Source organism: Corvus cornix, chromosome 10, assembly GCF_000738735.6.
Source record: "Corvus cornix cornix isolate S_Up_H32 chromosome 10, ASM73873v5, whole genome shotgun sequence".
NCBI classification, from domain to species: domain Eukaryota; kingdom Metazoa; phylum Chordata; class Aves; order Passeriformes; family Corvidae; genus Corvus; species Corvus cornix.
In genome coordinates, this window is record NC_046340.1 from 13033104 (window position 1) to 13047238 (window position 14135).

At 42.9% G+C, this 14135-nt stretch overlaps 2 protein-coding genes across 3 annotated transcripts in view; one reads left to right on the top strand and one right to left on the bottom strand.

Moving 5' to 3' along the window:
* Positions 1-16: 16 nt before the first annotated feature.
* TUBGCP4 (tubulin gamma complex associated protein 4) lies at positions 17-13187 on the bottom strand. 2 transcript variants are annotated; one of them, XM_039557870.1, is made up of 18 exons: positions 13075-13187; positions 12840-12968; positions 12128-12250; positions 11745-11798; positions 11244-11300; positions 10612-10691; positions 9749-9950; positions 7658-7823; positions 6423-6547; positions 5745-5795; positions 5265-5370; positions 4828-4935; positions 4455-4593; positions 3795-3972; positions 2873-3007; positions 1714-1830; positions 1150-1289; positions 17-859 (listed from the first exon to the last, which is right to left on the bottom strand). In XM_039557870.1, exons 1-18 carry the CDS (start codon positions 13150-13152, stop codon positions 847-849), a joined length of 2001 nt encoding a protein of 666 aa, XP_039413804.1. In that variant the 5' UTR covers positions 13153-13187; the 3' UTR covers positions 17-846. The 2 variants fall into 2 exon arrangements, with proteins under 2 accessions (XP_039413804.1, XP_039413805.1); XM_039557871.1 differs by lacking the exon at positions 1150-1289.
* Positions 13188-13479: 292 nt separating this feature from the next.
* Positions 13480-14135, top strand: part of IQGAP1 (IQ motif containing GTPase activating protein 1) — a 55768-nt gene continuing 55112 nt past the window's right edge. The window contains exon 1 of the mRNA XM_010390872.4: positions 13480-13700. The gene's annotated coding sequence lies outside the window, so the exon portion shown is untranslated. The remainder of the gene's footprint in view (positions 13701-14135) is intronic.

Genomic DNA, 14135 nt, shown 5'->3' on the forward strand with positions numbered 1-14135 from the left:
TTGACAATACTCCATATAATTGCATGACAAGGTGTTTTTATTTTGGTTCAGTAGGGTAGTCACTAGTAGCATTCTAAGTAGTCTGGAATGAGAACAGCACAGGTGAACATCCCAGGTAAGCATCTCCTTACCATTTTTCTGCCGGCAGAGGGTGCTTTGTACTCAAATAGGGCAAAGCTCCAGTCTTGGCAAGTGTAATTTTAGCACATAAACTGTATTAAATTGTATAGAGAAAGCATGTGATATCACCAGTGTCTCCATGACCTATACACATATCCTAGACTAGTGCACTGGATGAGAAGAGATTTTTAAAAATCTACTTCTTCCCTCCCCCTTCACCTCAATTGAAAATTGCTACTGCTGTTTCATCTACCTGGTGGTATTCGATTAGCAGACATTGTGTACTGTAAATCGGCTTACTACACAAGTGGAACTTCTGAATACAGACACAACTTCATTTGTAGTCAAGAACAAGATTCCTTCCTCCATCCTCGAACTTGACGTGGAGCATAGTCCAGCTGAAGAGTCCAGACATCATAATTCTGGTTTTTTTCACTTTCTGAAGAGGTTCAGATTGCCTCCCTAGAAGCATTTACAAGTATATGCGGGGCTTCAGAAAGCATATTTTTACTAGTTCAGAAGAAATGGAGTAGCTTTCTGTAATCGCTGGGCAGCCTCACATAAGTGGCACTTCTTGCCAATTCCTTCTGAAACAGTAGATCACCAGGCAAAAGCCAGGTACAAAGGAAAATTCAGTTGAGTGCAAACTCTCCAGCTGTCCAAGAGCACCAGTCTCCAGCACCTGATGCATCACTAGTCACAGCCTGAAGGAAAGGCCTTCAGTGCTTAGACGCCAAAACTGCAAGAGAAAGGTACAGCATTAACTACACGTTGAAAGTAACTCCCTTTACCAACCCACACCAGCATTTTTCAGCCAGTATGAGCTAGCAGCTTGTTCAACTTTCTGCCAAAAGGAACTCAAAGGGGAGAAAGCATATGAAACCCAAAAATGCTGATTTGTTACTTTTCTGTCATAGTATTTATCAACACTTAGTGTAAGCCAAAATAATTAGAAGCGATCAATAAAAATGGCTTTGTACTTCAAGTACCTCAGGATAATGCTACAAGCAACCCACAAGATATTCCTACCTGCCCAAGGTTCCTCCAGCCTGGGTGTAGTATTTGTTATAATCCAAGCGTAGTAGCAATTGAGCTAAGTCAGAGTTTATCTGATGATTGCGAACACTAGAGAGAATCTTGAAGAGAAGTGATGACTGACGACTGAATCCCTACAAATTGGAAGATGTCAGTTCTGGGCCCTCTCAGAAGAGAAGGAAAGCAAGCATCTCATCTCTGTTTCTGCCTAGCTAGTCCTTTAACAGCCTGAAGAAAAGACTCACTGCAAGAGATGTGATGCTTGTGGTCTAGGATAAGGTAAAGTGTGAGCCACAAGAATTCCTAGATGTTAGTTATCCAAAAAGAGGGGTACCAACCTCTGCCTCCTTTCTGTTCCAGTATCTGCCCCCCTTCCTCCTCTCTGCGCACATAGAATTTCCAAGCCAGGAAGAGTTGATTAGTTAAAATAATTACAAGCATTTACATAGAAGGCCTCTGCTTACACGCACTCTTTCTCTACAGCTGTTAAAGCCAAGGTAGCTGCTTAGGCAAATGTTTGCATGGGAGAAGAACAGATCCACAGAAACATAGATTCACCTTCACCAAAATACTGAGTTGTGCAGCTCCTCGTTCATCTAATGGGCCCAGATTCTGACTGACCAGAGAACAAAAACTATGACAAAGATCCAGAATTTCATTTAAGCAGTGGAAAACCTACATGGAATAAAAAGTACAAATTAGTAGTTGAAACAGAGTTCAAACACAGAGAGAAAGCAGGCACCTGAAAAGTTGTAATATTCATAACAAAGATGTTGCTGATACTGTATTTTTTAGTCAGGAAGGAAGATATTAACGTAGCATTTTTGTAAGGTTTTCTATGGAAAAAGGATTTAAATGTTATGGTGCATCTCCCCTCTACCCCTCCCACAACCTTTTGCAGACATTTCTGGGAAAACAGCAATTGGCATGAACCATCCAGATAGGCACAGGAGCTGCACACTGGCTTCTCTATCCAACCAGGAGGTCATCACTGCAGCTTTGGGATTAAGAAGGCAGGATAACGACCAACAAGAGATATGGTTCAAGGCTTTGCTTTCACTGTTCACTAAACTAGGAATTTCTTTTGTATCAGTTGATCTGACTGCGTTAATTACTATTCTGCCACCTTTATTCTACAATAACCTCATAGATGAGCACAGAGACACTGTTTCATTGAAACTAACCTTCTTTGCAAATATTTTTGTGGGGCTGTTTATAAAAATACTTCTAACTTTTTTTTTTTTTTTAAATTAACAAAATTAAAAAGACCCTAAGTCCACTCGGAAATATCTCAACTATTTTTATTCTGTTAAGTAGAAGAGGGAATTTTTCCTACTCTAATGCATATCAGTATGAGTCCCTCAGGACTTCAGTTCCCAGCACTCTGCTTATTAGTACTTCTTTAATGAAATAGCCTGTGATAAAAATATAGTGATAAAATACAAGTTACTAAGGTTAACTGAACACTGAAATAAGCTTGACTTAAAATTGCCAGGAATGCAGCATTCACACACACCAACTGTAAATTAGATGATCTAAATTGAATTATCAATTATAGTTTATACCTGCCTTACTCTGAGAATTGTACTCTGCGATTTGCAGAAGATTATCACTGATCTGTTTTAAAATACATGATTTGTCATATCTGTTCAAAAAGGTGTGTTTCTTAGGGCACTTGGAGAATTGGTAGAAAAAGGTGAAAACAAGACCTACTTACAGGTTTTAGGAGGATGAAAGACTGAGCCAACAAATTACTTAAGAAATGATCGTGAGCCAATCGTATACTCTCAAAATCTCTTGTGGCGTTTATCTGCTGCAGAAGCTGTGAGAACTGAGACTCCAGTACATCCACCTGACGGATATGTGAACATACCTCATTAGTGATTTAGGAATTGGGAGTGCTTGAGACCAGCCAGAAGTTTTGAATAAGAAACTTACTTTCCTTATTGCTACTCTTATATTAGAGGTTGAGGATCCCCTCCTCTCTGGCTGATGAATGAGGAATTATATACAAGAGCAGTACGTAATGTGGAGTACACAACAATTTTTGATGCCTAAGTAATATCTAAGTACAAAGGAAAATGGTCACTTTCTTTAACTATGAAAAAAGTATATAGCTAGCATGTAAACAAAGGGATTTGATTGTAGTAATTTCTGAAGTTATACTGGGAGATACTATTTGGAATCTTAGGGCAAAGGCTGCAGTACAAAAGCTCAGCCAGATTACTGTGGAGAATTTAGAAAGCCAGGCCCCCTCTCAATTCTTTGAAAACCAAACCAACCAAACAAAAAAACCCAAAACTTAACTCAAAGTAGAGTTCACTTAAAGAGGCAAGAGAAGGAACCAGGATGGTATCTTAATGATGGTCCTTCAGAGATGACTGGTTTGTCACAAACATTTAGTAGCACTAGGGAGTTACTAAAGAACTCCTCCATTTCACTGATTCACAAGTCCAAAAACTTCGTAATTGTAGCAGTAGTTTGGGAACTTGGAGGAAGCTCTAGACTTGTGAAGGAAGTCCTGATTTCCTTCAGGTACAAGAAATCAGAAACCTGAGATAGGTCTTCAGTGCTGCCTCCATGCATTTCTGCCAGTTTCTGATTAAGTGATACAGTTTATCTTTCTCTGTAATACTGACCTGCAGATAATACTGAAGATTGTCCACAAGGAAAGCCATGTGATCCCTCAGACGCCACTTGATGGCATCTGTTCTGTTAGATTTCAGGTGTTTGCGTTGCATCTGGAGAGCCCAGCAGTGCTGTAGCTCAGCCTGGACTCGTCGCACACTCAGCAGGTATTTGAACACAACATTGTACCTACAATCAAAAAATACAAAGTGGTTTAAGAATAAAATCTTCCTCCGCTGCAGGTACTGGAGAAGGTAACAATGCAAGACTGGAAAAAGAAACAGGAGCTGACTGCCAATAGTTAGGGCCCATCAGGTCATGGCCCATGTGCCCCGTGGCACACCTTGCAGAGTAAGATTTCTGCTTGTATTGATTACTGACCTAAAAAATACAAAGCTAGTTTCAGTGTAAGGAGGAGAGCTGTCAATGAAAACACTGTTTGTTAAAGTAGCACTGTTTGTAAATCAGTGCAGATCTGTCAGCATCTTGCAGGTCTTACTGTCATTACAAGTACTTTCTCTATGAGTAAGTGGAATGAGCCATTTTAAGGTTCAGGGAGCAATAGCTTTACCTTTCTCTCCATAGAGAGAAAAAAAAGCCCAACACATTAGTGAATGCCTCAGATCAGGGAACATACAGATTAATGTAGAAAGACCATACCTAGTACTTACTTCTCGAGAACAGCAGGAGTAAAAAGAATGTGCAGTGGCCATTGAACTTTGTAAGAAAGGCCCAGAGCTGCCCATCCAGATGTGGGGGCTTCACGTGGAGATAATTCCCGGGAAGGCCCTTCACGAGTCTGAGAAGCATCTAAAAACAAGTAAGGTGCTGAATTATGAATTATTATCTTCTCAGTCAGTACAACCATGGCAAGAAAGAAAAGGGAAAGAACAGAATTGAGCCAGTGCAGTCTAGGCCCTCACATAGGGCAGTAAAGGGAACAAAATTAGTATTTCTTTAACTTGAGAGAAAGGTAGGTAATAGGATTTGAAAATAAGGTCATCATCTCCCCTCTTAATTTACGTCTAAAAATCAAGTAGATACCTTTATGTTCCTTTCCATGATACTCAATGGTTAAGTGAAGAAGAGGAAGAAGGTTGTCATCATCTAACAGCACCTTATGAGCAGACTGCTGAAATGCAATGTTGACATCTGACAACAAGAGAACACATATCAGCTCAAAATCAGCAGCTAGTGCTAATTTTGCACCCATTAATTATTTATTCTTGGTCCTAAAAGACAACACTTATGCACTATTGGCACTCTTTTAATTCCAGTTTCAAATACCTGCCGTCAGAAGGTTTCGGAGAGTTTGTTTTCACTCACTCTGTGAGACATTCTAATTCACAGGTGCTATAGTTTCAAAACTAATGACATAGTGTAGAGGGTTAAGATAGAGCTCTTCTGTACTGGACATGGCTTTCCACTTTCCTGCTATACCATAGTGAGGACAGTTTGATAAGCACATAAGCAACACTCACCATGTTCAGTTACAGCTGTAGGTGGTGTCTTTAACATATGCTGTGCAGTGTCAATGAAGGCCTGAAACAGCTCACCTCTTCCCAAAAGGTAAAAGTCTTTTATAATCTGTGGAGATAAATTTTTTGTACCTAACATACCAAAAACTGAGCAGAAATTTTAAGCATCCTAGCTGATAGCACCCATTTTTATTATTTGGACAACTGCTGTTCCAAAACACAGTTGGAGAGCTCTGAATTTTATTCACTGACCAAAAAGTCTACATTGCTTCAAGATGTAAGCTACAAAAGCACATACACATACCCCTCTATCTCTGCCTCTGACCAAGTTCTATCAGTGTATGCTCATTCTTGAGACTGGAAAATGAAAACAGCTTTACATAAATGAAGAAAGCCCAGAGTGTAAGGCAGTAAAGTATTTAATAGAAAGAAAGAAGGGAAGAAAGAGCTGCTTTAGCAAAAACAAACTAGCACTTGCATTACCTTCAGCTGTCCTAGTAGATCCGATTCTTCCACCATCAGTTTCCAAAGATGCTAGTGAAGAAACAAAAATCAAAACAACAGAAACTTCCCCTCAGAATTACCTCACCCATTCAGAGAGAAGAGTAGCTGCTGTCTTACAATACTTGTGATGCATACAAAAAAAGCACCTATACAAAATGCTATATAAAGTACAAGAGCACACTAAGAGTCCTGTGTAGCAGCTCATGCTAGCAGTTAAAATTCTTGGTATATACCAGCAGAAAACTCTGCCTAAGAAACATGAAGACCTGAGACAAAAAAACCAGCAAATTCCTATGAAATCAGTTCTAGCCCAGCTTTGTTCTTGTTTCTCTAATCTCCCCATTTTCTTAGGTTCTCCTCCCTGCTCCAAGTGAAAAAAAGATTAAAAATTGCCAAAGCATGTGCTCAGTCAGATGCCATTATGCTGAAAGCAAATGAAAAGTTCTGAAGTAATTTCAAGTGAAATACAAAAATATACAAAAATTCCTTTCTTTCCCTCATGAAAGAGCATAGTATTTGTTAATGTCATTTTGTCATTAGAAGTTGGGTTTACATGAAGCTCTGAGACCAGTTAGAGAGCCCCCTTCTTCCAGTCCTTCACTTAAAACTTAAAAGTTTTTCAGCCTGCACAGTAGATACCCTTCCTAGGATGCTCACCTCAGCAACAGTGCTCCGTATCCAGTCAACCACTGATTCAAAGTCCACCAAACTAAAGAGTGGTTGCTGCTTGAGTCGATGTAGCTCTGCTGCAAAAGTGTCCTCCTGGTTTTTTAGGATGGAGCCTGTGCAGCAATGAGAAGTTTCGGAGAGTAAAAAAGGATGCAGAGCCACTCCAGCACAGTGGAACAGAAAGGCTGTCCAGGCAGCACTGTCTCAGGTCTGGCAAGGACCGTGGAGGCCTCAAAGTACAAGTACCAAGGTATAAGATTACTATTGCAAGTACAGTTTACAGGATAGACACTTGCCATGGCAGTGCTGTGCTATCAGTAAAACCCCCAAATGTTTTCTACCTAAATGGTTGCTGCTAACAGCCCTTTTTCTAGGACTGAGCTAGACCTTTGAACCCACAAACTTTTCCTCCGCATTAACCACTTGGTTTGGTTCTCCCCATACCCCTGCCCCTTTCAAATCTATCCTACTGCTTGAACTTGGGGACTTTTTTTTTTTTAACCAACTGAGCTAGAAGACCAATTTCTTTTCCCCTTGCTTCTGCTAACGCAAGAAAACAGTCCAACAGAATTGGTCCTTTGTTCTCTGTAATGTTGCTCAAGTAATTTAAGTACTTTTGCATAGACATGCTCAAGGTAGAGCCATCACAGCAGTCCTCCCCCATTGGTGTAGGAATATATTTCCCAAACCACCCCCAGTGTAAACTTTTCAAGCTCTCAGAGAGAACCATCAGCTAGAATCATCTCTCCCTTGCTGTCTTTAAGACTCCATATAATTTGTCTTTCATAGCAACTTTTGGGACCACCTTGCAAGTGAATCTCTCCTGTCTGTGGATGCAAGTTAATGCCATGACACCATTCTGTAACATATACACTCAGAGCAAGATGTGCCTTTGTCCGCAGCCTTTAGGGAGAGGGATGCAAACTGAAAAGAAAACAAGGCCTTTGCAATCGCTTTATCCAGAACAAATCACATGGTGACTTGCTGCTGGAAACTTGGAGACTGTGTTTGGAAAGTGTTATTTACTCATCCTGTATTTACACCTCTCCCTTGGAATCAATCAGAAGCAGAACACTGGGACTACAGCTCTGTCCTGGCACAACTATCCATATAGTCTGAAGAATAACAGCCAATAGTCGGTGACTGTTGAGGAATTCGTTAATGCGGCATTTTGGAAACTACGTGTCAGTCACTCGTAGCTGAGCAAGAAAGATATTCCTTACCTTTTCTGGTCAGGTTAACATTCTGATTCTCAAACATCTGTACAGATTCTCCCACAAAGAGGATTTTCTCAGCAACCCGTACAGGAATGTATGAAGGCAGCATTTCTACTCTCAAAGAAAACTGCTTTAGAGACGGAGCTAACATGTTCTCCTCCTCAATCAAGCGCTGCCAGAGACACCAGGAAAAAGAAATCACATGGAAAACACTGTGAGAAAGCCAGATAGAAAAGGTGTATAAAGGGGGGTGTGTGGGTGTGTGTGAGGGGGCATCCAAGAACATTTGAAGTAAGCAGAAAGGTAGCAAAACTGATTTATATCCTTTAAGTAGGCCAGTAAACTTCCTTATGCTTCTGGTATGCTAGCAGATCTCCCTAGAGATACTGCTTCCATCAGAGTGGAGCAGGAGGGGAAAAGAAGCTAAACCTCTGTGGAACAGCAACAAACTGGCTGTACCAAAGGATAATGTTACATCACCAAAAGGAGTTTTTATTGCAAATGCATTACATCAGTCTTTTGCTGCCATAACCATGTTAACTAGCATTACCAAAAATAATCCTCTCCTACACCCATTCCTATGTTTTAACACTCTTAGAACACTTGTGATACAGGCCAAATATGAACGCCTCCACTAGTGAGCAAATAGGACAAAAATCCAAAGTCTTGCTAGCAAAGATAAGGCAATTTTCTCAGTTCCTGTGAAAGCTGTTTTAGAACACAGCAAGTTACTAAATTCTTCTCTGAATGTTAATTCCAAGTACGGAGGCAAGATCTTCCTTCAGGAACACAATATTGATTATTTCATCTGGCTTTCTTGTTACTGGAGAATTAGTTTCAGTGGTCCATAATCCAGAAATAATCACCCAAACAAATTTTTGAGAACATTTGCCATCTACAAAATTCTTCATTTCAATAGAAAAGTTCAGTACAACTTTGTATACTGATGTTAACAGGTTGGCAATTATTTTCCTGAGATTCTAGTGACACTTTTAGATGAGCAATACCCAAGTATTTTATCAGTCTATCACACTAACACTCAAGATTTCTTATTTTAATCTTTGACTGAAGAATTGCCAACACTGTTAGTCGATAATACTGAAGAAAGAAGTTTCTTAGTCTACAGTTTCCATCATGGACCTAGAAGACTCAACAATTTTCACATTCTTTCTTTATCTGATATAGTGAAATAACAGATTTTGCCACTAACTGCCTTTTAAAGTTTTCCCCTGTTTTTCTCTGGGTGTAGTCTGTTTTCAGCAGAGACTGTTGGCACAGGGCACTTAATTAGTATGCAACACATAGTTTCTGTCTGGTCACAGCCAAGCTGCAAGCACCACACTAACTCCATAGATGCCCATGAAATGTTTTCTCACCACAAACTAGAGTGTGAATTTAGAGTTGAACTTGCTCCACACTGTTCTCTATTCAGACACTATTCAAATGCTCATAGTGTGGAAGACTACTCCACTGAGAAAGCTGCTTTGCAAAAGGGCACTCTAATGGTATAGCATCTACAGGAAGAGTTACCACATTTCACCAGTGTGCTGGCAGGTTGCTCCCTTGCTTAGCAGTCTCTTGACTCTCACATAGCACATTTTCTACCAGTAATGTCAGTAGCATTAACCTGTTAGGTAACATTCACACAACTAATGGTTGTACAAGAAAGGCACCTGACCCAGCTGCCCATAGAAAGTGTGCAAATCAAGTCAACAGCCAAGTTCCCCACACCCCCTCCCTTGCAATTCCTCACACTACCACCAGTGCCTGTGTTAGATCACAGTGTTGACCATAAGGAATGAGAAACCAGTCAGTCAAGAGCAGTGGGCATGCAGCAGTTCCCATTACCTGACATCAGCATCTACACAGATTCCATCCAAAGGGCTTTCTGCCCTGGGGTTATCCAACTGGGCCAAACAATAGGTCTCTGTCCCTTATGCCTAGCAGCAACCTATTACAATATTCTCTTGATTTACCATCCTAGCAGGTTTCAATATATGTCTAGTGTAGCATAGCTCGCACTGAAGCAGAATGCAATACACTTCTTCTTTGGTTCCCTAAGACCAAAGATGCCAAGTTATGACTTGTAGATCTCACCAGGTCCTGAAGTTCTCGTAGCTGTTTTCCTGTAAGTCCCCCAATTCCTAAGTCATCGTCATCTTCTTCAGGTTGGCTAGGGACATTTCCAGAAGAGGGGCCCTGTTTGATAAAGAACTCTTCATGTTGGTCTAGTAGCAATCCATGCAGCATCCAGGCAGAGAGCTGCTTATACATGACTCCATGACACACAGCCAGAATCCTGAGGTCAAGAGAAACAGTCAGTCAGGCCTTTGCACACAGTAATCAAAACCTCATTGTATGTCATTGTATGGAGGTCCAGTTAGTCAGCCAGGCAGTATGGCAAGTACTAAATGGCTAATATGGTATTTTATATCTTTTTTTTTTTTTAACAGAGAAGGGTGGATGAAACTAAAAGGTGCAAAACTAAGCTAACATATCCTCTGAATATGTGGCTTCTCCACAGAAATCTGCTAGTAGACCAGAGGTGTAAGTCTGCAGTGGCTGCTGTTTCTACTTAAATGACATTTTAAGGAGTCTGACTTTCTCCACAAGGACACACAAACATCACAACACTCACACAATCACATTTATCATTTTGAAGGATCAAATATCAGTAACAGGTCTACCATATGCAAAACAATTCATGTAGACTTCAAAAGAAGAAAAAAAAACCTGGGTCTGAAGCTTTCTGAGCCCTTAATCCAAAGTATGAAGAAAGCCTTCATTCCCACCACAAGCCTGCTTTAGATAAATAATGGGGATTGTGACGGTTTTCCCTGCATGGTACTCCTACTTTTATACCATGTAAGGCTGTTTTGCATGTACTGTTTCAACAAGTAAGAAACACTTTGACACTAACTCCAGAAGAATGAAGTAATAGTTTTATTGTATCTACGTACTTCTCAAGAGCACTGCGAACAGGAGGCAACCCCCCACAGCTATGTTTGTGGACTGTCTCCAATATCTGGCATCCATGAATCTGCAGAAAGAAAATGTTAGACTAGGTCTATTATTTGGATCTGTACTGACCTTTTTATACATTTAAACACTACACTTTCAGCTCACAAGAAAATTCCTTAATAAGCTGAACAAGTCTTACAGAAAGAGAGATGTAACATGCTCTGTGTTGTGATGAAAAACGCCTTCTATGTGTGGCTCTACACCCAAGCTTCTCTCAATACTTTCTATTAAAAAAAAATGTAAGCATCTCTGGATTCTGAAAACATCAGCCTCTGCCTTTTTTATTTCAGGGAACAGTCGGAGAAAACATACTCAGAAAAGAAAAAATTCCAACCACCAGCATCCTGTCCTATAAAATTCAAGTCATCAAAGATTATCGTATAAGGGAAAAAGTCAAATCCAGTGTAAATGAATTATATAATCTCAATACTTACAGCAGAACTAGTAATAGGGCATCCATTACTGAAACTACACTCTTTTCTAGTATTAGAAGTCTGGGATGAGGGCAGAAATAACTTTATCAGTTAAAGAGTAAACCTGTTAAGAGAAACTTGCTGCAATTTTACTGTACCTTCTGAGTTTTGATCTGTTCCACCATGACCATCACGGAGGGGAAGAGTAACTGAAACTGCAGAACAAGGAGTGAAATATTGATCCAGGTTGTTATGTAAGGAAGACAGAAAAAAACTATACTTGAGTAACTGTGGATAGCAGCTGAACACAATAATTTAATAAAACTATTCATCTGTCTTTCCCCACAAATTAGAAACATGACATGCAAGTCTCTAGGAAGTATGTCCTCCCTCCACTGGACCAGGCTGCACGAAGTTACTATATTCCAGCAGTAGTTCAGGCTAAACACAGACAGTGAGGAATGTGTGAGGGTCAAGGAGGAGGACCTTAGCTTTGTGTTGAAGTGCAGGTGATCCTCTGAGCATGATTAAGGGACTACAGATATAGAGGCATTAGATAGAAATGGTATGACATGACAGAGCAAGCCTTGTTTATCCCACCCACTCAATGAGTGACAAGAACAACCAAAGAACACTACCTCTTTATTAATATGACATACCTGGTCCAAGGAGTAATTAACATGTGAGATGGAAAGATGTGGGTCAGCCAGAAACTATAAAGATAAAGCAATTAATGAAGATTAATTATCACAACCACTGGATGGTAACACTACCCAAGCTACGTCAGCTACTAGTCTAGCAGAGATTAATCAAAACCTCTAAAACTGAAAACAGAAGCCAAAATAGTCTGAGACAGCAGTGGGCTCTGACACAGATGGAGCACTTACTGAACTGAAGGAAGAGGGGACAACACTTATTAGGATGAAAAGTAATTTACAGTGGCATGTCACAGGAATAATTTGGAAGGCATCCCTAATATGGAAAGGAATCCACAATCTGTCAGCAGCACTACAGCCTCTTGTTCCGTATCTCTCTCCTTTACCTCTTGTTCTAGGTCAAGTAGTGCCTGTCGATAAGGCTGCAGCACTGAATCAAGACCTGTGCAGAAGGCTCGCAAATAAATGCCATGTAATCCACTCTGGTTTTGCTGAGATGGATGGTGATCCTGAAACAAAACAAAATCTGCATCAGCATCCTAGTGCAAGTCTGAAGAGTAACCTAATATCTGTGCAGTCATGGCTGCAAACAGGCAGTAGTCACGGCTCCAAACAGGCTGAAATGCACCTTAGCTCACCATAAAGTGATCAGAAAAACAAATACAATCTTGTCACAAGAAGAGTTACTTGAGCAGATTTATATTTAGCTCTTTTGTGGGCCTATAGAAGTGCTGGGAGCCACTGGTACCAGTGCTTCTTTTCCCTTAAGTGTGCCTCTTGGATCTCAAGGCGCTTCGCAAATCTTGAGAAGGACTACAAGACAGTCATGAGCATCCCACTCAGTTCACAAACTCTGGCCAGTCTGCTGTGGTCAGAAATTATTACAAGACTTCCCCAAGAACAAGATGTTGCATTCGGTTCATCTTTCACTGCTCTCTACCCTTCCTTACACGCATCGCAGAGAGCTTTCTGGAGCTCTGCTCGGTGCGAGCGCGGGTAGGGCCACGGGCCGCGGGACACTCCTGTGTCCTGGGCAGCTTGGCCTTACTGGCACCTGCCGCGCTCTTCCCGGGAAATACCACGGCCCGGCGGCCCCACCTGCTGCTGTACGTGTCCCGTGTACTGCTCCACGAATTCGGCGAAGCGGATGTAGTCGGTGCCGAGGCGGCAGAGCCGGTTCAGGACGCTGGTCTCGCTGGGATGCAGAAACGGCAGCTCCTGAGACACCTGGAGTGGGAAACAGCGATGACGGACGGAAGGACGGGCGGGCCGCGCAGGGCGGGGGCCGGGCGGGGCGGGGGCCGGGTGGGCTTCGGCCGGGACCGTGCCACACCTGGAGGCCGCCGCGCTTGCTCCAGGTGAAGGCCGCCCCCGGGTACCCGCTCAGCGCCAGCAGCAGCTCGTGGATCATCCTGCCGCGGGGCCGCGCGGGCTGCCGGGAGGCGCGCGGGGGCCGCCGGGAGGGGCGGGCGGCGGCGGCGGCGGCGGCGGCGGGGGGAGCGGGCAGCGGGCAGCGGGCAGCGGCCGGAGTGACCGGCGGCGGGAGTGACCGGCGGCGGGGGAGCGGGCGGCGGCAGGAGTGACCGGCAGCGGCGGGAGTGACCGGCAGCGGGGGAACGGGCGGCGGCGGGAGTGACCGGCGGCGGGGGAGTGGGCGGCGGCGGCGGGAGTGACCGGCAGCGGCGGGAGTGACCGGCGGCGGCGGGAGTGACCGGCGGCGGGGGAACGGGCGGCGGCGGAGGCCGCGCGAAGGCGGGCACGCCGGAAGAGGCAGCGGGAGCGGCCTCGCGGAGCGCGGCGTGAGGGGCGCTCTGGACCCCGCCCGCGTCCCGGGCGCTCCGGAGGCGCGTTGGCCTTGGCTCGCTGCAGGAGAACCGTGCCGTAACGTGGGTGGCTGTGATGGCAGGTGCCGGCTCGGGAGGTCCCATCCAGGACAACAGCATAGGCGCAGCCTGCAAGGTAGACTGGGTTTTGATGTGCCTCACTAGGCTTCTTTATCGGTTTCTCATGTTATCTGTCAGTGTTTTAGCAGTGCCAGTTTGAAAACTGTGAAGTTATTTAATAAAGTGGTTTTTAGCAGCCTGTTTTCATCCCCGTCTCCCCCTTCATTTTTGGCAGTGTCTTTTCCTATGTGCATTTTTACTCTTCTTCATTTAGAAGAAATTAGTGTTTAGTGTTAAGGGTTATCTAATACATATTTAGTTCAGCTTGCCACAATATGGTCTGAAATGTAGGAAGAATATGGGTGTGTACTATCTGTAGCTATACAGCTTTATGTGTAACTTGGGAAGCCCAACATTATTGTTGATCACGTATGAGTATAACAAAACGATTCTCTTTCTATTGACAAAACTTCTAGCGTCATAATAAAGGCTGAGGAGTTTAGCTAGGTAT

Coding starts and splice junctions, on each gene's coding strand:
- TUBGCP4 (XM_039557870.1), bottom strand. CDS start 13,152: ATGATCCACGAGCTGCTGCTGGCGCTGAGCGGGTACCCGGGGGCGGCC. Junction 9,951..10,611: donor GTTCGCAGTGCTCTTGAGAA/GTACGTAGATAC, acceptor TCTTGACCTCAG/GATTCTGGCTGTGTGTCATG. Junction 6,548..7,657: donor TGTTAACCTGACCAGAAAAG/GTAAGGAATATC, acceptor ATTGCTGCACAG/GCTCCATCCTAAAAAACCAG.